Source organism: Pongo abelii, chromosome 11 (assembly GCF_028885655.2).
Source record: "Pongo abelii isolate AG06213 chromosome 11, NHGRI_mPonAbe1-v2.0_pri, whole genome shotgun sequence".
In the NCBI taxonomy this organism is placed as follows: Eukaryota; Metazoa; Chordata; class Mammalia; order Primates; family Hominidae; genus Pongo; species Pongo abelii.
In genome coordinates, this window is record NC_071996.2 from 121,597,203 (window position 1) to 121,622,942 (window position 25,740).

General features: G+C 46.7%; 1 protein-coding gene and 1 non-coding gene across 3 annotated transcripts; both read right to left on the reverse strand.

Annotated features, from left to right (window-relative positions):
* Positions 1–444: 444 nt before the first annotated feature.
* LOC100461947 (C-X-C chemokine receptor type 1) lies at positions 445–4,642 on the reverse strand. Of its 2 annotated transcripts, none has more exons than XM_002812841.2 (2): positions 4,519–4,642; positions 445–2,855 (listed from the first exon to the last, which is right to left on the reverse strand). In XM_002812841.2, the coding sequence occupies exon 2, from the start codon at positions 2,820–2,822 to the stop codon at positions 1,767–1,769; it is 1,056 nt and encodes a 351-aa protein (XP_002812887.2). In that variant the 5' UTR covers positions 2,823–2,855; positions 4,519–4,642; the 3' UTR covers positions 445–1,766. The 2 variants fall into 2 exon arrangements, with proteins under 2 accessions (XP_002812887.2, XP_054405800.1); XM_054549825.1 differs by having other exon boundaries at positions 445–2,674; positions 4,519–4,605.
* A 17,931-nt stretch (positions 4,643–22,573) lies between these two features.
* LOC112132510 (small nucleolar RNA U13) lies at positions 22,574–22,674 on the reverse strand. The gene has a single exon (XR_002914274.1). It is a non-coding gene; the product is annotated as a small nucleolar RNA U13 (small nucleolar RNA).
* Positions 22,675–25,740: the final 3,066 nt, after the last annotated feature.

A 25,740-nucleotide genomic window follows, 5' to 3' on the forward strand; every position in this document is an offset into this window, starting at 1 on the left:
GACTCTCACTCTCCCTCCTTGTAGATCTCTCCTGATTCCTGGCATTCATCCTTTTCTGATATCATGCCAAGCTGCCACCCCATCCCTGCCCCCACCCCATCTTTGATTTCAACATCAATCACTGATCCCCATCTCAAGCTTGATCTAGGTCCTGTCTCTGAGCCTCACCCTATTCCCAACCTCAAGCCTTCCTTGATCCTTCCCCACACATGCTAAACCCACACACTCTCAGTTTTGCTTAAGCTAGTTTGACTTCTGTTTCTATCATTTGCCATCAGAAGAGCCTGACATCATCAGTCCTCACTTGGGACATTTTTACACAGATAAACATCTAGTGAAGCTAAACCACAAAGGCAAATTTAATAAGTGGACAGACGGAGGCTGAACAGGGAGAGGACAGACAAGAGGAGCTTTAAGCAGATGGTGTGCAAATGAGCTGTGGTCTTTTCCGCATGCGTTCATTCCTGTGATCATTATTTATTGAGCATTTAATAGGCTCCAGGCACCAAGGACATAGAGTGAATAAACCGACAGGGCCCTGTCTCCAAGGAGGAAAAACAGACTAAGAAAAAACTGCAATTCATGGAAAGCATTTGGGGAGGGAGTGGTGAGCTCACATAGTTTGAGGAAGCCACACAAGGCTTAACCCAGAAGATGATGCTCACCTCAGGGTGAAGCCGAGACTCCCTGGAGGAGCATTTCCTTTTACTTGTGGACAAAGGGATCCTCCTCCACCTGGGGTATGGGCATGAACAGGAGTTTCTGTGCCTCAAGAGACTATTCTAGCAGGAGTTAAAGCCCCGGGGAATGCTGCCCTTCAACCCAGAGAGGCATCTTTTTAGGAGGTGCTGCCCCCATTCTACTGCAGGAACAGCCAACAATGCTGCACACACCCTTGACTCTGTTACACCCAAGATACTTCCACAGGGACAAGCACGGAACAGAAACTTTATTAGGAACATCTGCCTGCCCAGTGGACTGGTGGCTGCACATGGCTTTCTGGGGATGCTGATGCTCCACGCCAGCCTGGAAGCTGCAGGAGGGAAGGGCTAAGGGCTGCTCATTTCGTTCCACCTGGGGCTCAGCAGGTGGCCAGCACATGTGTCTGCGATATTGGTCATGGGGGTAAAGGGGGTTCTTGTGGCATAGGTCTGGCTTCCGAACCCTCTTCCTCTTTGTTCATCCACCACCCCCAAGGGGAACATGTGTTTCCAGCTCCTCACAAGGCCACCTGGCAGGTTGATGTTTTGGCAGTGCCTGCCTCAATGTCTCCAGCAGACACTGCAACACACCTGAGATGGGAAAACCATCCCCTGAGCTCAGATCAGAGCACACAGAGCCACCAGCCTGGTGGCTCAACACTTAACACTCAGAGTTGAGGAGATGCTCCTGTGAGGGTCAACGAGAGCGTCCAGCACTTATGAGGACATAGCTTCAGCCCTGTTCTCTCATCTAATGTCAGATTGGGGGCTTGGATGTGACCATGCTAATTAGCCAGTTAGTGGGTTAAAGATGTGACGTTCAACAGGAACAATGGTGCTTCCTTTCCACGGAGGTGCAAAGGCCGGTCCTTGGAGGTACCTTAACAGCTCCTCAGAAGGTTGGTATGGCCCCTGAAGACACCAGTTCCTAACTTTCCCACATCCTATAGCGTCCCCCCAAAACCCAGATAGTGCCTGTCCAGAGCCAGATCACCTTCCACACACAACCTCAGGGTGTTGGTTATTCTTTCCTTCTGAGAAGAGATATTCCTTCATCGATGGTTTTCAGAGGTTGGAAGAGACATTGACAGATGAAGAAGTGTAGGAGGTAACATGATGACGTGCCAAGAACTCCTTGCTGACCAGGCCATGCATGGCTAGGATCTTGAGGAATCCATGGCGAAAATTTTGGCCGATGAAGGCGTAGATGATGGGGTTGAGGCAGCTATGGAGAAATCCCAGAATCTCGGTGGCATCCAGGGCCCAGCCGATGTCATTGCGGCGCTCACAGCTCTCCTTAATCAACTGGGTCCTCATGAGGGTGTCTGCGAGCAGGACCAGGTTGTAGGGCAGCCAGCAGAGAAGGAAGATGAGGACGACAGCGAAGATGACCCGCATGGCCCGGTGCTTCTGCCCCATGTGGGCCTTAAACAGCGTACACAGGGCGAATCCATAGCAGAACAGCATGACAAACAGCGGCACGATGAAGCCAAAGGTGTGAGGCAGGATCCGCAACACCATCCGCCATTTTGCTGTGTCATTTCCCAGGACCTCATAGCAAACTGGACTGGAATTTTTTGGATGATAAGCCTGGCGGAAAAGGAAGAAGGGCAGGGACAGAATCATAGACAGTCCCCAGCAGCTGAGACAAACAAACTTGACCAAGTGACGCTTCTGGGTCAGTGTGCGTGTGGCATGGACAATGGCCAGGTAACGGTCCACACTGATGCAGGCCAATAGCAGGATGCCACTGTAGAAGTTGACTTCCTTCAGTAGTGAGACCACTTTGCACAGGAGTGTGCCAAAAATCCAGCCATTCACCTTGGAGACGGCCCAGATGGGCAAGGTCAGGGCAAAGAGTAGGTCGGCCAAGGCTAGGTTCAGCAGGTAGACATCAGTGACGGAGCGGCCGACCCTGCTGTATAAGATGACCAGCATCACGAGGGAGTTTCCCAGCAGGCTCAGCAGGAACACTAGGGCATAGGTGACAATCACAACATACTTGTTGAGTGTCTCAGTCTCTAGCCTACAGGGTCTGTAATCTTCATCTATAGGTGGCATGCCAGTGAAATTTGGATCACCGTCATAATCCCACATCTGTGGATCTGTAATATTCGACATGCCCTCTTCAGTTTCAGCAATGGTTTGATCTAGCTGGAAGGTTAGAAGGAAGGAAATGTGATTTAGTAGCTCGGATTCAAGGCATTCTCATCAAGGATGTGAGAGCAGTTACTGGGATACCCTTGGCTTCCCTGTTGGTTTGGCAATGAGAGCTCCCCTTCCTCCTTTGCCTCCAACCTGGTCTTCTTTGGAGGTTGGCTTCCCAGTGTTCTCCACCTTCCACAACTCTAAGGCCTGACCTGAGTGTGGGGTAAGATGGAATATGGGGAAAACACCTTAACCCTTGCTCAACCTACAACTGCCTCCTCTCAGCCTATGTCTCTACCTCTGTCCCTCTTTAGCCTTCTCCATCCTCAGCTGTGTCTGTGCATTTGGATGTGGGGACCAGGTTGGTCTTAGACATTCAGGGAAGGGCCAGCATTAAGCAAAATGCAAGAAGGCAAACCTGTTCCCAGGTGGCCCCTTCTACTATTTCCTTTCCTATGTTCTCCCTGATTCTTGTTTACCCTCCTTAAAATCTACTGGGGGAAGGAAGTGATAACAACACATTGCATTAAACTGTATATTTTAAGCCTTGTCTTTAAATAAGGAGCACACATTTTGTTCCTCTGTCTAAAGGAGTTTTAAGTATTTGAGAAGATAAAGTCTCCATCTTTGTCCGTGAAACCCTCCACCCCCGACAAAATCCACAGAATGGTTCAAGAGTTTTCAAATATATTTCCTATTGTGAAATATTTTGCTGAAATAAGATCTCCCCAGAAGCCCAGTATGTGAAACAGACAAAAGCTGAGCCACTGTAGGGCAGAGTGTGCTAATCTCCCAACCCAGATGGCCCATAAAGGGCCCCTCAAAGCTCCAGGACTCTCCAGAGAATAGTCTGAAAACCTTTGGAAAGTCACCCAGGTTGGTTGTAAAGACACCTAGCATCCAGTCTTCATTCTATCCTGATTCTACCATTAATAAGTTTTGTGTGTAATCCCAGCACTTTGGGAGGCCAAGGCAGGCAGATCATGAAGTCAGGAGTTCGAGACCAGCCTGACCAACATGATGAAACCCCGTCTCTTCTAAAAATACAAAAAAATTATCTGGGTGTGGTGGCGTGCACCTGTAATCCCAACTACTCAGGAGGCTGAGGCAGGAGAATCGCTTGAACCCGGGAGATGGAGGTTGCAGTGAGCCGAGATCTTGCCATTGCACTACAGCCTAGGCGACAGAGCAAGACTCCATCTCAAAATAAATAAATAAATAAATAAGTCTCATGACCTTGAGTGGGGTCTCATACCCCTAGAGATTTCAGTCTTCTCATCTGCAAATTGAGGAAGACAGAATCATCCACCTCTCATTTGTTGCCAGGCCTGAGGATGTATGATGAGTCCACTCAGATCCACACATTTTAGTATGTTCCCTCCCTACTAGTATTTGCATTTTCACTGAAGACAAAGTCTTAAGGTGAAGCAATAAACATCAAATTGGGGAATTGTCAGCCTCTTCCCACAAAAGGGTAAGGCATAAAAAGAGGGAACGAGGAGGCTGTCCTCTTCACCTGCTACCTCCATGTATGAGTGGTGATCACAAGAGAGGAAGCAGGCAGCAGAAATCCTCAGCTCCCACAGAAATGAACACATTTTCCAAAATAAAGTCAAGCCAAGCAGCCCTACCCCACAGAAAGTCCTAGCAAGCAGAAGTGGCTTCCTACCTGAGGCACCAGCCAGGTGTGTCCAATGGTAGGAGCTGCAGTCAGAGATCAGGGTGACTTAACAGCTACAGGGCACTTGATGAATAAAGGGAAATAAGGAAACCACGTCAGACGACACCTCCCTTCTGAGCCCCACCCTTGTCTACATTTGGGGAAGAACAGTTTAAGTCAAGGGATCACAGACTTGTGATTAGAGACTGCCAGGGTCCATATGACCAAGTGGGGGTCCCAGGTGTGAAGCTGGGGTTGAGGGTCCATTATCTGAATTCTCCACTCTATGGATGATCATTTTTATTATTTTCCTTTTCTTGAATTTATTTCCATTTGTTTATTCCTAAATTCCCTAGTATATCACCTGTGGAAGCTTGCAACTTGCCTGACAAGTATAAAGAGCAAAGGATTTGACTTACAGCAGAGACTTCAGAAGGAGTCCCCCGTAGGAGGGACTTTGGGGCAATCTAGTGGGAAAGAGGAGGAGGACTGCACTTGAGTTGTGTTTGAACAGCAGGTACTCAATCTCTACTTATTTTGCAGGCTTCTTTGAGGTGGCCTAGCTCGGATTCAAGGCATTCTCATCAAAGATGTGAGAGCAGTTACTGGGATATCTTTGGCTTCCCTGTTGGTTTGGCAATGAGAGCTCCCCTTCCTCCTTTGCCTCCAACCTGGTCTTCTTTGGAGGTTGGCTTCCCAGTGTTCTCCACCTTCCACAACTCCAAGACCTGGCCTCAATCTCTACTTATTTTTCAGGCTTTTTGAGGGTATTTGAATGGAACACAAACCCTCCTTTGCCGCCAGCCACTCTTTTGCACAATCACTGCCAATGACCAGTTGGTTTAAATGGCTCTGAGGCTGACGGCATAGGCCACTCCCAGAGTCTGGCTGGTTGGCAGAGAGACCACAGAGCTGGGGCAGTCCACGAATGGAAGAGCTGGGGTCAAGGTCACTACAGCCTCCGTCTCAGTAATGGAGAACGGCTTCTCTGGGAACCCACCTTAGCTGCCTCCAGCAGCTAATGGCTGTCCCCTAGCTTGAGTCTTCTGGCACCTTTGTCACTTCTCCATATAATATGAACCCTACTGTGAGGCATTTACAAGTCAGCCCTCTTCTAGCTTGGGAGCCATGAGACAGCAAGAGCCTTCTTCAATTCATTTTTATGTTCTCTTTCAGGGAATATAGTAGGTGCTCAATCAACAGTTGTGGAATAAATGAAGGGAGACATTTCTCCTGTGATTCATGGACCCTAAGTCACCACCACGATTCAATGTCTATTGCTTTTGGCTACACACTAAAGTCATTGGTATGCCTGATAGCTTCACTTCCACACAGCCCAGCTGGTCTGCCTGGCATTGCTTCTTCCCAACCTTCCTCCAATGTTTGGAGCTAGTGCCAGTCTGTGCAAGTATAAATCCTGCCCTACCACAAATGCCAAATTTACCATGCCATAGATTCCTACAGTTCTGCACTGGAAAGAATTTTCTTCTTTTTTTAAGAGACAGGCTCTCACTGTGTTGCCAAGGCTAGAATGCAGTGGTGTGATCATAGCTCAGTGTAACCCCAAATGCCTGGGCTCAAGCAATCCTCCCACCTCAACATCCAGAGTAGCTGGGACTACAGGCAAGACCCACTACATCTGGCTTTCTTTTTTTATATTTTATTTTTATTTTTATTTTTTATTTATTTATTTATTTGTAGAGAAAGGGTCCTGATATACTGCCCAGGCTTATCTTGAACTCCTAACCTCTAGTGATCCTCCTGCCTTTGCCTCCCAAAGCACTGGGATTACAGGCATAAGCCACCATGCCCAGCCAGCAAGCCTATTTTTTAAGCTAAGTTGCGCTCTCCTCCTGGGCTCTTTTATCATTCATAAATGGTAACAGGAAGTGTAAGGAGACAATAGCCACTCATGCTTTGCTTTTACTGATGTTGGACTATTGTGCTCTGATGCCTAGACTAGAAAGGAGTCAAAGATGGAGTAGTCCTAGGAGGTGGGAGACTCCCTCTATTAATCATCTAGGGAAAAAGCAGCCCCGAGGGCAGAAAATAGTCACTGGGTACACAGGAGAAAAAAGACGGGGGCCTAGACTGCAAAACACCTGCCTATACTCAAGAACCACCCTGAGGCCGGGAGAAGGATAGTTTTTGCCACAAGGGGGCAGCAGTCACAGGACAGGGAATCCCCTGCAAGACACCCCCCTTGAGAAAGACCAGGGCCAAGAGCAGGTATATTTAATACCGGGTGTTAAGTTCTTCTTGGTATATAATTCCTTTCTGCTTTTCCTAAACCCTCAGTAAGTCGGTTCACCATGCCAGTCTATTTCAAGGAATCACTGAGGGGTTAGGGAAGGGTCTGGTCTCCTGGAGCCCAAAGAGTGAAGGGGAGCAGCCCTGCTGCATGAGCATGGTGGAGGCAACAGCGATGCTGGGGTCTCCAGGAGAAGTTTCATCTGGAGGACAAGGGTGGAAAGAACCTTTCACTTTGCAGTAGGACGAGCATTTCACTGAAGGAGGGAGAAAGCACATATAGATGAGTTTAGAATAAAATTTTACCCACTTCAAAATGTTCCAGCTCAGCCCACCCAACCTATCTTCTATACCTCACTTCCCACTTATAACTGCGCCCTCTTAAAATGGCCTAGAATGCTCCTGCTGAGAAAGCATTTTTCCATTCCATGTAGAGCTCCCAATGCCACAAAGAAAGCTGTGACAGGTGCAGCCCGAATGCCAGTCAACTGGCAAAATGTAGCATCTCTTTGGGTGACATCTCCTTACCACTCTGTTTCAAACATGATGACTTCTACGCAGACTATGTGAACAGCGCAATGTGGCTGTAAGAACATCTATTTTGTCCCTGCATCAGCCTTATGCCAGCTTAAGCATCTCTTCTCATTCCTCCAGAAGAATCCACTTGGATCTGGGATCAAAGTAGAGGAAAGTGGTAGAGGGAGGTTTCTCCTCTCTCCCCAGTGACGTCCTCGTAACCACAGCAACAGGCTCAGGGAGTGAGTCTGTGACCTAAGATTATCCAGTCAGAGCAAATGTCAGATGTTTGCTCAATGAATGTGGAAAAGCAAGTATATAGTCTTATTGCAGTCAGCAGCCTTTTTGCTACCATAAATGGCAAAAACAGTCCAAGGAAAAAGCAACACACAGAAGAAGGCAGAGTTGAGAGAATCAGAGAAACAGACCAAGAGTCCTGAACAAACCATGCCCAGAGGCCATCTTCTCTCTGTACTTTCTTCGGTTCCATGAGCCAATAAATTGTCTTTATTGTTAAGACCAGTTTAAGTTGACTTTTCTGTTACCAGCAACCAAAACATGACCAACTGTGGGAGTTCTGGAAACCAAACGTGGTCTAGGATGAGAGGAGCAGGGAGTAGTGTCATTGAGACACTGGGTCCAGGCTGCAGTGGTAAAGATACAGGGGCATTGACAGACACGTGACCTAGCCAGGTGCAGACCTCCCAGCCCTGATCTCCAGTCTCCAGAGGAAGCCAGAGAAGGACCTTGAAAAGTGAGCATATTTGTTTCCTGCAATCTCCATTTTAAAACTAAAATTAAATTAAAAAATTATTTCCTGCAATCTCAATTTAAAAAAAAAAAAATTAACAAATAAATAAATAGGCCAGGCATGGTGGCTCTTGCCTGTAATCCCAACCTTTGAGAGGCCAACATGGGAGGATTGCTTGAGTTCAGGAGTTCAGGACAAGCCTGGGCAACATAGCAAGACCTATCTCTCTAAAAATAAAAAGTCAAAGTCAAAGTCAAAATTAGCTGGGCATGGTGGTGCGTGCCTGTAGTCCCAGCTATTAGGGAGGGTGAGGCAGGAGGATCACTTGAGCCAGAAAGATCAAGGCTACAATGAGCTATGATCACACCACTGCACTCCAGCCTGGATGATGAAGTGAGATCCTGTCTCTAAATAAATAAACAAAGTGAGCCTGGGAAACACAGTGACACCCATTTCTACAAAAATGTTTTAATTATCTGGATGTAGTGGCACACACCTGTAGTCCCAGCTACATGGAAAGCTGAGGCAAGAGGGTCGCTTGAGCCCAGGAGTTCAAGGCTGCAGTGAGCTATGATCACTCCACTGCACTCCAGCCTGGAAGACAGAGTGATATACTGTCCTGAAAGAAAGAAAAATTAAAAAAGGAAAGTGAGCTTCTGAGCACTCATCTGAAGGAAACCCTCTGGAATGGATTCAGAAAATCCGCATGAAGAACCCAGAATTCCCTGCTTTGAAGCCAGCCAGACCAGGATGGAAATACTGGCTCTTCTTTACTAGTTCATGATCTTGGGATGGTGATAGGAAAGCATTTTTCTATTCTATGCAGAACACCCAGTGCCATGAAGAAAGCTGTGACAGGTGCAGCCTGAATGCCAGTCAACTGGTGAAATGTGGCATCTCTTAACATTTATCAAAATATCCTTATCTATAAAAATGGGGATAATAATACTTACCTGTCCAAGCTGTTGTGATGATGGAAGGCTTGAGCACCAAACAAGCTGGTACAAATACCAACTCTGTCCCTGGCTAGATGTGTGCCCTTGGGCAACTTAGATGCTCACTGTGTGCCTCAGTTTTCTCACCTGTAAAAGGATAATAAAAGTAGGACCTAGTTTATAGGATTGGCATCAGGATCAATTAGTTAATATATGTAAAGTTGTTGGCAGATAGTAAGTGTTCAGTCACTTTTAGTTCATCCTGGTCTGGCTGGCTCCAAAGCAGGGAATTCTGGGTCCTTCATGAGGATTTTTTGAATCCATTCTGGAGGGTTTCCTTCAAATGAGTGCTCAGATGCCCACTTTCCTTTATTTTTCTTTCTTTCGGGACAGGACATCCCTCTGTCTCCCAGGCTGGAGTGCAGTGGAGTGATCATAGCTCACTGCAGCCTTGAACTCCTGGGTTCAAGCGATCCTCTTGCCTCAGCCTCCCATGTAGCTGGGACTATAGGTGTGTGCCACCACATCCAGATAATTAAGACACTTTTGTAGAGATGAGGGTCTTGCTATGTTGCCCAGGCTCTTATGATCACTTTATTTATTTATTTATTTATTATTTATTTATTTATTTATTTTGTACACAACCCCCATGGTCCCGTTGGGGAGCTGTGTATCAAACACACCAAAAAATGCAGAACCTTTGACGCTGAAATTCCACTAAAAGAGGGAAGAGAGGAAGGGAGGAAGAGGAGAGAGGGAGGGAGGAAGGAAGAAGGAAGGAGGGAGGGAGGGAAGGAAGGAAGGAAAGAAGGAAGGAAGGAAGGAAGGAAAGTAAGTTTATCACAGGGTTGTTTATAATAATAAAACAGCAATAATTTCAATGTTCTTCAAAAAATGTTTATACAAATTATACTGGATTTATAAAATGGAACACCATGCTTCTATTTAAAATAATGTACACTATAATTAATGCTATGGAAAAGTGTTTGTAATAGGATACTAAGTGGCAATAAAGATTAACAAGCAGAATGTACAGTATAACATTTTGTATCAAATACATATATGTATATGCACAGGGAAAACATGAGAAACGTAGTCAAATGTCAGCAGGGGTTATCTTTGGGGATTGTAGATATTTGGGATTGTAGATATTTGCTTCCTTGCTTATGTCTTTTGATGTTGCTCAATCTTTAAAATAAGCATTACTTTTGCAATCAGAAAAAAAAAAAAATACACACAAGGCACAGTGGTTCACGCCTGTAATCCCAACACTTCAGGAGGCTGAGGTGGGTGGACTGCTTGAGATCGGGAGTTCGAAACCAGCTTGGCCAACATGGTGAAACCCTGTCTCCACTAAAAATACAAAAATTAGCTGGGCATGGTGGCGTGTGCCTGTACTCCCAGCTACTTGGGAGGCTGAGGCAGGAGAATCGCTTGAGCCTGGGAGGCAGAGGTGAGCTGAGATTGCACCATTGCACTCCAGCCTGGGCAGAAGAACGAGACTCAGTCTCAAAAGATAAAAGAAAAAGAATACATATTTAGCCATTTTCATAAAAAAATCAGTAAATAAATACCACTGCAGCAGTCACTCCCGTCCCCTCACTCCAATTTGCCTGCACAGCTCTGTTTGTGAGCAGACGCCCAGGACTCTGAGCTTCCGCTCCACTGGGCTCCTCCCTCCTCAGCCCTGAAACCTGCAGGCTTTTTTGCCTCTGGGCTCCCACACCACTTAGTTCTCCACTGCTGCTGTTTTCTCAGACTGTTTCATGCTTATTTCTAGGAGTCTTTGTCTCACACTGGACTATGAGTAGGCAGGACTCAGGCACAAAGCCTGGCACCTGGTCATGATTCATAAAGATCCCCTGCCTTCTCTCCTGGCCCCTCCTGAAGGCCGGAACTGTAAAGGATTCTAGTTTGCATCCCTGGTGCCCAGCAAAGTGTGTGACACAAGGAGGGGTGTGTGACCTCTGCAGGTGCCTGGGGCCTGGGCTCAGAAAAGCCCCACCTTAGCGTCCGATATTCTACAGTTGCTGTCTTATAATTCTTAATAATTTTATCTTGGAATGTGTGTTTTATAAGTGAAGTCAGCCAGGCACAGTGACTCATGGCTGTAATCCCAGCACTTTGGGAGGTCAAGACTAGAGGATCGCTTGAGCCCAGGAGTTTGAAATCAGCCTGGGCAACATAGCGAGATCCCCATCTTGACAAAAAAAAAATTTTTTTTTTAGGCCGAGCACGATGGCTCACGCCTGTAATCCCAGCACTTTGGGAGGCAGAGGCAGGCGGATCACGAGGTCAGAAGTTCAAGACCAGCCTGGCCAACATAGTGAAACCCTGTCTCTACTAAAAATACAAAAACTAGCTGGGCATGGTAGCACGTGCCTGTAATCCCAGCTATGCGGGAGGCTGAGGCAGGAGAATTGCTTGAACCTGGGAGGTAGAGGTTGCAGGGAGCCGAGATCGTGCCACTGCACTCCAGCTTGGGTGACAGAGCAAGACTTCGTCTCAAAAAAAAAAAAAGGTTTTTTTTTTAATTATAAGGAAAAAAACATGTGAGGTCCACTGGGTCATGCACAGATACTGGGAGCCTCAGCTCGCATGCTGTCCCACCTCTGTTGCCTTGAGGGATGAGGTCTCAGCTACCCGCTCCCCAGCCCCAAGACCACCGCAGTCCTCACTTTCATGCGCGTCCGTGTGAAGAGACCACCAAACAGGCTTTGTGTGAGCAATAAAGCTGTTCATTTCACCTGGGTGCAGGTGGGCTGACTCCGAAAAGAGAGTCAACAAAGGATGGTGGATTATCATTAGTTCTTATAGGTTTTGGGATAGGCGGTGAAGTTAAGAGCAATGTTTTGCGGGCAGGGGTGGATCTCACAAAGTACATTCTCAAGGGTGGGGAGAATTACAAAGAAACTTCTTAAGGGTGGGGGAGATTACAAAGTACATTGATCAGTTAGGGTGAGGCAGAAACAAATCACAATGGTGGAACGTCATCAGTTAAGGCTATTTTTACTTCTTTTGTGGATCTTCAGTTACTTCAGGCCATTTGGATGTACACGTGCAAGTCACAGGGGATGCGATGGCTTGGCTTGGGCTCAGAGGCCTGACATTCCTGCCTTCTTATATTAATAAGAAAAATAAAACAGAATAGTGTTGAAGTCTTGGGGTGGCGAAAATTTTTGGGGGGTTGTATGGAGAGAGAATGGGCGATGTTTCTCAGGGCTGCTTCAAGCGGGATTAGGGGCAGCGTGGGAACCTAGAGTGGGAGAGATTAAGCTGAAGGAAGATTTTGTGGTAAGGGTTGATATTGTGGGGTTGTTAGAAGAAACATTTGTCATTTAGAATTATTGGTGGTGGCCTGGATACAGTTTTGTATGAATTGAAAAACTAGATGGAATAAGAGAAGGAGAAAAACAGGTATAAAAGGTCGAAGAATTGGGAGGACCTAGGACATCTGATTAGAGAGTGCCTAAGGAGATTCAGCATAGTCCTGCCAGCAAAGATTATTTATTTACTTCAAGAGTTAAGAGTGGCAGTTTTGGGATAGCACGAGGAGATATCAGCTGTGATGGCTTGGCGCAACAGTGTAAACTGGCAGTGTAAACAAGAGCAGGGCATGTATGAGTAGTTGAGAACGATGAATAGGAGTATGACTAGACAGAAGATAGTAGGGATGACAAGTTTTTTGGGGGCACAGTCTAAGTTGGTCTGGTGTCTGGAATGAGACTGGGGCCTAATAAAAAGGAGCGTCTATACAGGAGCTTACATGGGCTGTACCTTGTAGCATTCTGAGGACAGGTCTGACTTCTGAGAAGGGAAAGTGGTAAAAGTATTGTCCAGTCCTTTTTAAGTTGGGCTGAGCTTGGCGAGGTGTGTTTTTAAAAGACCTTTAGTCTGTTCTACTTTTCTTGAAGACAGAGGACCATAAGGGATATAAAGGTTTCACTGAATACTAAGAGCCTGAAAAACTGCTTGGCTGATTTGACTCATAAAGGCTGGTCTGTTATCAGACTGTATAGAGGTAGGAAGGCTAAACTGAGGAATTATGTCTGACAGAAGGGAAGAAATGACTGTGTGGCCTTCTCAGACTATGTAGGAAAGGCCTCTACTTATAGTGAAAGTGTCTACTTAGACTAAGAGGTATTTTAGTTATCTGACTCGGGGCATGTTGAGTAAAGCTAATTTGCCAGTCCTGGGTGGGGGCAAATCCTCAAGCTTGATGTGTAGGGAAGGGAGGGGGCCTGAATAATCCCTGAGGAGTAGTAGAATAGCAGATGGAACACTGAGAATTTATTTCCTTGAGGATAGATTTCCACGATGGAAAGGAAATGAGAGGTTCTAAGAGGCAGGCTAGTGGCTTGTGCTATGGCATAGCCTGCCTTTGCTGGTGTGTGGCGATTAGGCCTGGTGGAACTGCCATCAATAAATCAAGCGTGATCAGGGTGAGGAACAGGAAAGAAGGAAATATGGGGAAATGGGGTGAATGTCAGGTGGCTCAGAGAGATACAGTCATGGGGGTCAGGTGTGGTATCAGGAATAATGTGGGAGGCCAGATTGAAGTCCGGGCCAGGAACAACGGTAATTGTGGGACTTAACAAAGAGTGAGTACAGCTGAAGGAGCCAGGGAGGAGAAAGTATATGCGTCAGGTATGAGGAAGAAAATAGATTTTGGAAGTTATGAGAAATGTAGAGAGTGAGTTGAGCATAGTTTGTGATTTTTAGGGCCTCTAAAAGTATTAAAGCAGTGGCAGCCGCTGCAGGCAGACATGAGGGCTAGACTAAAACAGTAAGGTCAAGTTGTTTGGACAGAAAGGCTACAGGGTGCGGTCCTGGCTCTTGTGTAAGAATTCTGACTGCACTAACCATGCCTAGGAAGGAAAGGAGTTGTTGTTTTGTAAGGGATTGAGGTTTGGAAGATTAATTGCACACGATCAGCAGGGAGAGCACGTGTGTTTTTATGAGAATTATGCCGAGATACGTAACAGATGAGGATGAAATTTGGGCTTGACTGAAGTAATGGGGGCTGTCTGTGAAGCCCTGCGGCAGTACAGCCCAGGTAATTTGCTGAGCCTAATGGGTGTCAGGGTCAGTCTAAGTGAAAGCAAAGAGAGGCTGGGATGAAGGGTGCAAAGGAATAGTAAAGAAAGCATGTTTGAGATCCAGAACAGAATAACGGGTAGTAGAGGGAGGTATTGAGGATAGGAGAGTATATGGGTTTGGCACCATGGGGTGGATAGGCAAAACAATTTGGTTGATAAGGTGCAGATTCTGAACTAACTTGTAAGCCTTGTCTGGTTTTAGGACAGGTAAAATGGGGGAATGGTAAGGAGAGTTCATAGGCTTTAAAAGGCCATGCTGTAGCAAGCAAGTGATACAGGCTTTAATCCTTTTAAAGTGTGCAGTGGGATGGGATCTTGGCATTGAGCGGGGTAAGGGTGATTAGGTTTTAATGAGATGGTAAGGGGTGCATGATCAGTCACTGAGGAGGGAGTAGAGGTATCTTATACTTGTGGGTTAAGGTGGGGGGATACAAGAGGAGGACGTAAAGGAGGCTTTGGATTGGCAAGAAGGGTGGCAATGAGATGCAGCTGTAGTCCAGGAATAGTCAGGGAAGCAGATAATTTGGTTAAAATATCTTGGCCTAACAAGGGAACTGGGCAGGTGGGGATAACTGAAAAAGAGTGCATAAAAGAGTATTGTCTAAGTTGGCACCAGAGCTGGGGAGTTTTAAGAGGTTTAGAAGCCTGGCTGTCAATACCTACAACAGTTATGGAGGCAAGGGAAACAGGCCTTTGAAAAGAAGGTAATGTGGAGTGGGTAGCCTCCGTATTGATTAAGAAGGGGACGGACTTACCCTCCACTGTGAGAGTTACCTAAAGCTCGGCATCCGTGATGGTCTACGGGGCTTCCGAGGCAATCAGGCAGCGTCAGTCTTCAGCAGCTAAGCCAAGAAGGAGTCAGTCAGAGAGCCTTGGGCCAGAGTTCCAGGGGCTCTGGGAGTGGCTGCCAGGTGAGTTGAACAGTCCGATTTCCATGGCGTCCTGCACAGATGAGACATGGCTTAGGAGGAATCCTGGGCTGCAGGCATTCCTTGCCCTGGTGGTCAGATTTCTGGCACTTGTAGCAAGCTCCTGGGGGAGGAGGTTCTGGAGGAATGCCTGGCCGCTGCGGTTCAGGCGTTTGGAAGTTCTTGTGTGCTGGAGATGTAGCTGGAGTTTGTCTCACAGTGCAGGCAAGGAATTGCAACTTTTTTATTATTGTACACCTTGAAGGTGAGGTTAATTAAGTCCTGTTGTGAGGTTTGAGGGCCAGATTCCAATTTTTGGAGTTTTATTTAATGTCGGGAGCAGATTGGGTAATAAAATGTATATTGAGAATAAGATGGCCTTTTGACCTTTTAGGGTCTAGGGCTGTAAAGCGTCTCAGGGTTGCTGCTGAGCGAGCCATGAACTGGGCTGGGTTTTTATATTTGATGAAAAAGAGCCTAAATGCTTCTGATTTGAGACAAAGAAAAAGGAGCATTAACCTTGACTATGCCTTTCGCTCCAGCCACCTTTTTAAGAGTAAATTGCTGGGCCGGTGGGGGAGGGCTAGTCACGGAATGAAACTGTAAGCCAGACCAGGTGTGAGGAGGGGAGGCGATAAAAAGATTATAGGGTAGAGGAGCGGAGGCTGAGGAAGAATTGGGACCTAGCTTGGCCTGGCAAGGAGGGGAGAGGTCAGATGGGTCTGTAGAAAAGGAAGATTAGAAAGACTCAGCGACGCTTGGGGTTGGGACTGAGGGGACAGGCAGGAGGGAAAGAAGGAAGATTTGGGATGAGTTGCACTGGGCACAGAGACTAGGAAGGGACTGACGTGTAAAAGAATGCCTGGACGTCAGGCACCTCAGACCATTTGCCTATTTTACAACAAGAATTATTTAGATCTTGTAGGATGGAAAAATTGAAAGTGCCATTTTCCAGCTATTTGGAACTACTGTCGAGTTTGTATTGGGGTCAAGTGGCATTGCAAAAGAAAATAAGATGCTTAGATTTTAGGTCAGGTGAGAGTTGAAGAGGTTTTAAGTTCTTAAGAATACAGGCTAAGGGAAAAGAAGGAGGAATGGAACGTTGCCCATAGTGAAGGAGGCAAGTCCAGAAAAAAGAGTAGAGACATGGAGAAGGGGTGGGGGTTTCTTGCCCTCCAGAAAAGCAGAGAAAGGGTTGGGGCATGGAAATAAGGGATTGGGGGTTCTTGCCCCCTAGAAAAGCGGGACTTGCCGCCAACGGTGAAGGAGAAGGGGTTGAGGGGTTCTTGCCCCTGCCCCAGAAGAGCAGAGAAGGGGTAGAGACACAGAGAGAAGGGGTTGGGGTATTTGCCCCTCCCCCAGAAAAGCGGGACTTGCCGCTAAGGGTGAAGGAGAAGGGGTTGAGGGGTACTTGCCCCTGCCCCAGAAAATCAGAGAAGGGGTAGAGACATGGAGAGAAGGGGTTGAGGTACTTGCCCCTCCCCCAGAAAAGCGGGACTTGCCGCTAAGGGTGAAGGAGAAGGAGTTGAGGGGTACTTGCCCCTGACCCAGAAAATCAGAGAAGGGGTAGAGACATGGAGAGAAGGGGTTGGGGTACTTGCCCCTCCCCCAGAAAAGTGGGACTTTCTGCTAAGGGTGAAGGACCAAGGCAGGCATCCTTGCGTGGTCTGACACCTTTGGAACGTGGGTGAATAATCAGAGAGGCATCCTTGCAATGATTAAACACCAAAGGAAGGCTGCCTTCCCAGTCTGTGACGGTGCCGGAGTTTTGGGTCCACAGATAAAACATGTCTCCTTTGTCTCTACCAGAAAATGAAAGGAATTGAAATTAAGAGAAGGGAGAGATTGAAGTGTGGCACCAAGACTGAAAGGAGAAAGAGGTTGAGGGATAGTGAAGAAAGTTGGAGAAGAGAGTAAAAAGAGGCCGCGTACCGGATTTGAAATTGGTGAGATGTTTCTTGGGCTGGTCAGTCTGAGGACCTGAGGTCATAGTTGGATCTTTCTCATGGAACAAAGAGCAGGAGGACGGGGGATTGATCTCCCAAGGGAGGTCCCCCGATCCGAGTCACGGCACCAAATTTCATGTGCGCCCATGTGAAGAGACCACCAAACAGGCTTTGTGTGAGCAATAAAGCTGTTCATTTCACCTGGGTGCAGGTGGGCTGACTCCGAAAAGAGAGTCAACAAAGGATGGTGGATTATCATTAGTTCTTATAGGTTTTGGGATAGGTGGTGAAGTTAAGTGCAATGTTTTGTGGGCGGGGGTGGATCTCACAAAGTACATTCTCAAGGGTGGGGAGAATTACAAAGAACCTTCTTAAGGGTGGAGGAGATTACAAAGTACATTGATCAGTCAGGGTGAGGCAGAAACAAATCACAATGGTGGAACATCATCAGTTAAGGCTATTTTTACTTCTTTTGTGGATCTTCAGTTACTTCAGGCCATCTGGATATATATGTGCAAGTCACAGGGGATGCGATGGCTTGGCTTGGGCTCAGAGGCCTGACACTCACCCCTTGGAGGTAGCTTTGGTGCAGCCATAAGGAAGGTCAACATAAGGACCCAGGTTCCCATGATGGTCTGAACTTGCCCCACAAGTATCCCTGTGCCCCAGGGGTTGCAACATTAAAAGCAAATAAGAAACACTCTGTCCAGCGAATACAGTGATGAAATGAGCTTAGAGATGCCACAAATTCTCTTTATCCCTTCAACTCTCGATCTGCTCTTTCTTCTTGTTACTTGGGCTGCAGGGCATATGAAGATTACCCCAGAAGTTCAAGCAGTTCTAGTCATCTCTGAAAAGACAGGGGGATGTGAAATATCCCCACCTTAACACAGTGGATATGATTTGTCAAAGAATGTTTTGTGCCCCAAACACCAACTTGTTAGCAGTGTGGCACTGTTTGATCTTGGGCACTTGTGGCATTGCCTGGCACTCAGTCTTCAGGGTCCATGACTGAGAATGCTCTTCCCAGATGCCCATGCTCAAATCAGAGTCATGCCGGCATCCGGAGGCCTCATATTGGACTCAGACCTAATGTGCTGGCCTCAGAGGAGGACTCAAGGAAAACGAGAGCAAAAACTACCCTCCAGCCTCATCGTGTCTCAAATGACCCCGCTTCATACCAGTCACAAAGCTTGGGAGAATAGGTCCCCCAACACCATTTCCTAAGCCCTGAGACTCTCCAAGAGAAGAATGCCTGGGGTTGGGGAAGTGAAATATGTCCCTCATTCACCACCCCTTAGGCACGTGGGCAACAGGAGATAGCACAGGATTGTGTATGGGAGGTAGACAGTCAGTAATGTAACTACCCAAGGGGTTCACCTTGCTCACTACCTAGACAGAGCCAATTCCTCAAGACAGGGGAATTGTAATGGAGAAAGAGTAATTCACACAGAGCTAGCTGTGTGGGAGACTGGAGTTTTATTATTACTCCAATCAGTCTCCTGGAGCAAGCAGGGAGCAGAGTTTTTAAGGACAACTTGGTGGGTGGAGAAAGCCAGGAGCGAGGAGTGCTGACTGGTCAGGGATGAAATCATAGGGAGTCGAAGCTGTCATCTTGTGCTGAGTCAGTTCCTAGGTGGGGGCCATAAGATCAGATGAGCCACTTTATGATCTGGGTGGTGCCAGCTGATCCATCAAGCTCAGACTCTGCAAAATATCTCAAGCACTGATCTTAGGAGCAGTTTAGGGAGGGTCAGAATCTTGTAGCCTCCAGCTGCATGACTCCTAAATATAATTTCTAATCTTGTGGCTAATGTTAGCCCTATAAAGGCTATCTAGTCCCCAGGCAAGAAGGAGGTCTGCTTTGGGAAAGGGCTGTTATCGTCTTTTTTTTAAACTATAAACTACAAACTGAGTCTCTCCCAAAGTTAGTTCAGCCTACGCCCAGAAATAAACAAGGACAGCTTGGAGGTTAGCGGCAAGATGGAGTTGATTAAGTTAGATCTGTTTCACTGTCTCAGTCATAATTTTCTAAAGGCAGTTTCAGCGATGTGTGGGGTGAAAAAGCAAGTGATAAAGTTCCCTTGTTGGGACTCATTTGTGGAATCCATGGCTGTAAATGGTGAAGAAGGTTCACAATGCAAATGCAGTGTTCTCATCTCAAAGCAAGCTATACTTCCCAAGGAAACCATGTATGTCAGGGCAAGCAGACAATACCATTTTGTATCAGGATGTGTCCCTCATGCCCTGAAGCGAGGCTTTTCTTAGCTTCCCCACCAGTGACAGGTAATAGCTCCTGTTCTCAGCTGCCCTGGCTGAGCTAATCTGTGAATGCTTACCTCCCTGAGGAGGCTGCCTCACATCAAACCCCTGAGCGGAGGAAGGATCCTACTTCCCATCAAAGGACCTCTCTCCTAACAAACAGAACTGTTGCCCCTGCCACAGCTCTTTTGGCCAAACTGGGGATGTGGGGTGGGAGTTGCCCCACATTCCCCTCTCCTCTGCTTCTGAATGCCTTTGTCATACAAAGGGCAAGGGAAGCCAACACCCAGAGCTCTTTTGCTGGTCAGAGATTCCCCGAGTGTCTGTCCTTACCCCAGTCTGCTCCGTGTGTCTGTGTCATAAAGCTTGGGACTCTGGTAGGAAATGGGGAAATGGGGATAGGTAAATGTTGCCCCAAGAATGAGTCTCATTCCTCTGTTCTTGTTGGGATGTGTTCTTGGGGAGGGTGGGAATTGGGGGAAGTTTGACTTTGTGTCTTTATCAATAAACTCATTTACACACAGAGACACACAGACACACACACCCACACCTTTTTCCAGTCAAGGGAAAGACAAAGAAAGAAAGGAAAAAGCTTTCTCCAGCATTTAAACAAGGGGCCTGGCCAGGCACAATGGCTCATGCCTGTAATCCCAATGCTTTGGGAGGCTGAAGCAGGTGGATCACTTGAGTCCAGAAGTTTGAGACCAGCCTAGGCAACATGGCCAGACCCTGTCTCTACAATTAATACAAATTTATCTAGGCATGGTGGTGTGTGCCTGTAGTCCCAGCTACTTGCAGGGCTGAGGCATGGTGATTACTTGAGCCCAGGGAGTTGAGGCTGTAGTGAGCCATGATCATGCCATTGCACTGCAGCCTGGGTAACAGAGCAAGACCCTGTCTCAAAAAAAAAAAAAAAATTTTTAATTTTAATTTTAAAAAATTAAGACAGGCACAGTGACTCACACCTGTAATCTCAGCACTTTGGGAGGCCAAGGCAGGCAGATCACAAGGTCAGGAGTTCAAGACCAGCCTGGCCAATATGGTGAAACCCCATCTCTACTAAAAATACAAAAATTAACCAGGCGTGGTGGCATGCATCTGCAGTCCCAGCTACTCAGGAGGTTGAGGCAAGAGAATCGCTTGAACCCGGGAGGTGGAAGTTGCAGTGAGCCAAGACTATGCCACTGCACTCTAGCCTGGTTGACAGAGTGAGACTCTGTCTCAAAAAAATAATAATAAATAAATAAAAATTTTAAAAAATAAAAAGAGGCTTACAATTTCATTTTGTAATGGGTACTGCAAATTATGTAGCCAGTCTTGATGCCAGTTAAATATGCATTAGATAGATGAAATACTGAAGGAGTGGATAGGAGAAACAGCAGAACAGCATTCTCACCTTAGCTCAGTGGATGGCAATTATTCTTCTAATTGCCAAAACCCATGGAGTCATCACTGATGCGTCTTTATCTCTTACACTCAACAGTCAATCCACCAGAAACTGCTGCTGGCTCTGCCAAAGTAAATTTCAGCTCCTGTTTTCTCACCAACTCCACTGCTATTGCCCTGTCTTCTGCCACCCAGTGTCCCTTCTCACCTATATCACTGAAACAACCCTGCTCATCCCTGCTCCCACCCATTGTGTTCTATGGTATATTCTCATCACACCAGCGGGAGCAATCCTTTTACAATGCATGTCAGATCATTGTCACTCCTTCTTAGTATCCTGCAACTGAAGCAGGATATTTCCCTGACCCCTTTGAAGGCGGGAACTGGAGTGTAGGTGCTGGAATTAGCCGGCTGCTTTGGCGTTAGTTCGATGGACAGGGGCAAACTCTACTCACTAGGACTCACTGCACTCCTCACTCATGGGAGGCGGAGCATGCAGGTGAGCAGGCACAGGAGCCGGGGTGAGTACTTTTCGGGCACCAGCAGAAACAAATTCTATACTGGCCCCACAGCAGCATCTGGCGGGGGCGCCCACAACCCCTGAAGCCCCAGAGGAAGTGTTACAGTACTCTTTTAGCTCTGCTGTCCATGGATGGCTTAAGTGTTAACAGCTTAGTGGAGGGTTAGTGTGACAGACTTCGGCACCCACACTTGTGGCACCCCAGTTCTTGTCTGGTGTCCAAGAGAAAAGAAGTCACACAAACCAATTTGAAAGATGGTAAATGAGGGAGATTTTACTGTAAATGAAGGTGGCTCTCAGCGGGATGGGGAGTTGAAAAGGGGACTGGGTGGGAAGGCAATCCTCCCCCAAAGCTATACCATCAAACTGTCCCTCTGAAGTCAAAACACTTCTCTCTGACGTCCAGCCATAGTCTCTGACATCCAGCTGCTTCTCCTCTCTCTGCCAGCTGAGCCTGGAGTTTCCATGGGCACAGGATGGGGGGCAGGGCAGGCCATGGGTGATTTTGGAAAAGGCAACATTCGTGCAGGAAAACAGGGATGTATGTTCTCACTTTAGGCCACGGTACCAGGCTTTTCGGCTTGAGGGTGGGGCCCTTGCCAAGGACCCACCCTCTTCTGCCCAGAATTTCCCTGCCTCCTGTCCCTATCACAATGTCTCCAAAGTACAAATTCTATTGCTTTAAACATTTTAAGTGCATTTTAATTAAGTTTATGGCAGAAATACCTGGCAAACACTACCTTACCCAAGTGAAGAAGGCTCACATCACCAGGGAGGATATATAGACCTCAGGTACACCCGATACAATGTGATGAGAAGGCACCTCATCTCTGGGGTATGCTCTCCAAAACCCATAACCTCAGAGTCATCATGAGAAAAACATCAGGCAGATTGAGGGACATTCTACAGGACACCCGGCCAGTATTTCTGAAGACTGTCAAAGTCATAAAAAACAAGAAAAAAACTGAGCAAAACTGTCACAGACCACAGGAGATTGGGGAGAGCTAACAACTAAATGAAATGTAGTGTCTTGGATTGGATCCTGGAATAGAAAGAGGGGATAATGGAAAAACAGGCCAAATCCAAATAAAATCTGGAGTTTAGTTAATACTTGCTTTTAAAGCACCTACAAACGCTCCTTGACTTGCCATGGTGTTATGTCCTGATAAATCCAACATAGAGTGGAAATTTTTAAGTCAAATCATCATAAGTTGGAAACCGTCTGTCTTTTATTTTATTGAGTTTATTCTTTAAATCAAGAATAGGTTTTGAGCCAGGCTTGGTGGTTCATGCCTGTAATCCTAGTGCTTTGGGAGGCCGAGGTGGGAGGATCCCTTGAGCCCAGGAGTTCAACACCAGTCCAGACAACATGGTGAGCCCCTCATCTATTAAAAAAAATGGCTTTGAATTTTGTCAAAGGCTTATGAAGATAGTTATATGACTATTTTATTCTGAGGTACATTCATATGTGAATTATATACATTTTGTTCATGTCAGATGGGCAACGTGCTGATGTGACAAGGTTTGAGGGAGGCACATCTCATGCATGCACTTGGACACTGAATCATCATGTTTATGAGCTACAAAAGTATCTAGTATGGGAATGATATTGATGGTTTTCCAGTGTTGAATAATGCTTGAATTTTTGGAATAAATCCCACTTTATCATGAGAAAAAGTGAATCTGATAAAAGCTAAAGTCCTTAAATGGCCTTCAAGGCTTTACTCTATCTCCCTGCCCTCACCCTCTCCCCCCATCCCACCTCATTACCCCTCTGGATTTGTTTGCTAGGGCTGCCATAACACGGTACCACAAACTATGCAGCTTGAACAAACAGAAATTTCTTATCTTATAGTTTTGGAGACCAGAAGTTCGAGACCAAAATGTAGCAGGGTTAGTTCCTTCCAAAGGCTATAAGGGAGAATCTAATCTGTTCTGTGCCTCTTCCCAGCTTCGGTGGTTGCTGGCAATCTTTGGTGTTCCTTGACCAGTAGAGGCATCACCCCAATCTCTGCCTTCCACTTCACAGTGCATTCTTCCTCTGTGCATTTCTCTGTGTCCCTTTTTATACAGACAGCAGTCATATTGGATTAGTGTCTCCCCTCTAATGACATTATCTTAACTAATAACATCTGCAATGACCCCAATTCCAGATAAGGCCACCTTCTGATGTACTGGAAGTTAGAACTTCAAAATACGAATTTGCAGGGAGAGGACACTATTCAACCCATAACACCGTCTAATCACTTCCACTTCATCCCTTGTGGCTCAGCTCCAGACATACTGGCCTTGTACCGCTCTTGCCTTAGGGCATTGACTCTGGCCGTTCACCCCCTCAGAAAGCTCTTCCTTAGCTGCTCCTGCAGGTAACTCCCTCACCTCTTCTAAGTGTTTTCTCCAACCCACATTCTTGCTGAGGCCCACGCTGTCCCCCTATCTGCAGCTGCACCTCCCCCAGCCTTCCTGATATCCCTTGCCCTCATCAATTTAACACATGCTTCTTTTCTTGCTGCAGTCATCCCTTCCTAACATCCTATACCATTTGCTTGTTTATTATAGAGGCTATTGCTTATTGTCTGTCTCCTCTGGTGCATATAAACTTCACGAGGGCAGGGATCCGTATCTATTTTGACCACTGTATCCCATATGCCTAGGAGACATTACACATCTCCTTGGCAAGTAGAGGGTGCAATAAACAGTTGTTGAAAGCAATGCAAAAGAAGAAAAGAAGGATTCTATTTCTAGAAACTGAGGACCCACCAGTGACTTGCCCTGTGTTTCTCTTGCCTCCAGTCTCTGGGAAATAACACTGGAGGGAAAGTTAAGCCCACCATGGCTGTAAGAAATGACTTAGCAAAGCAGGAGACCACTAACTGTTCTGATAACACCTGAGATCAAGCAAGATTGCAGGAGACCACTGACTGTTCTGATAACCCCTGAGATCAAGCAAGGTTGCTTTGTGGGGGGAGGCGGGGGCAGGTGCAGAATCTACTCTTGGAGGCCAGGGCCTGGAGTTGCAAGACCAGTCCAGGAGAGGGCAGCATTATCTTCAAATCAAACCGAATAACTGGAGGAGCACAAGGAAGTAACCCACGTGAAAGTTCCTCTACCCTATAGAAGGGCAACTGTAAATTGGGTTCGGCAGCCCACGTCTAGAACTTAACACCACCCTTTAAAGTTTGCAAACCCTTTCACGTACATTCATTCTCCCCTTAAAGTGCTCCTAGATGAGAGTTTAGCCATTGCTGGAGTGTGAGCGGAGTTTGCACTGAGCAATTAAACGATATCACCCATGTGGTCCCATGTTCCTCAACTTGTCACAGGCTCCAAGCACTTAACAGTCCTGTCCCCATGGTCAACCCCCATTTCCAGCCCACAGACCCTTCCTCCAGAAGGTTCTCAGCCTCTCTGAGTGAACCCACACTTTCAAATACAGCACATTTGGACTTACTGGCCAAGGGATTAAAAGGTATACAGAAAGCAAGTTTCAGAGAACTGAAGATCGTTTCACAGTTTTTTGGTCCTCCAGCTTGGGCTGCCATAACAAAATACCGGTGATCTCAACAACAGAAGTGTGTTTCTCACAGTCCTGGAGACTAGAAGTCCCAGATCAGGGTGCCAGCATGATTGGGTTATGATGAGGGCACCCTCCTGGCTTACAGATGGCTGCCTTCTCAATGTGTCCTCATGTGGTGGAGAGAAAGAAAGAGAGGTCTGGTCTCTTCCTGTTCTTATGAGGACACTAATTCCACACGGGGGCCCTACCCTCATAATCTATCACCTCTCCAAAGGCCCCACCTCCAAATACCATCACAATGGGGGTTAGGACTTCAACATATAAACTTGGTGAAGACACAAACATTTTGAGTCCATAGCAAGCACCATGTCACAGTTTAACTGGAATGATTTCCTTCCCTGATAACACTCCCTTACATATTCATGAGTCAAGGCTCTAGCAAGTTCTAACAAACTTTTATCTGTCTTTGATGCAGGCTTGCTTATTTTTTCTTACACGTGGCCAGCCGTACCAAGCTCTACCCGATATGGCCCAACCTGCATAGTCAACATTCTGTCTGATGGACTCGGCTGCCAAAGCGGTATCCATGGTTGCAGCAAAAATAAACCTCACAAATGGTGACCAGGGGGCTGGAGGGTGGAGGGGTTCGAGATGGAAACTGGGCAGATGGGAGACAGGTGGGAAGAAGACTCCTTGTGAATAGCTTTTAATTTTTTTTTATTTTTGAAACATGTGACATAGTTCCCATTACACATTTTCAATGTTTAAAAAATAATTTTAAAATGTTAAACAGTCATAATTCAACCATGGTGACAGGAGGCCTGTGGTGCAGCTGAGAACCTGCTCTAAGCTCTGGCTTGTGCAGTTGTATGTCTGCTGGCTGCTCTGTCTCAATTTCCATCCACAGAGCCAAGGAAGCCTTCAGCCAATTCCAGGGAGCATCTTTCTGGGACCTGGGTTTAGAGACCTGTGATTCTCTTTATTCCCTCTGCTCCAGATTCTCCAAATCAGCTCATTTTGGGCTCTCTTTGCCCTGTGTCTTTCCTGTCACTGGTTTGTCAACTGCCTCCACTCAGTGCCTCCCCTTAGCCCTTCCTGTCCTTACCGTTTCTAAATGCGATTCCAATAGCTTCACAAATGT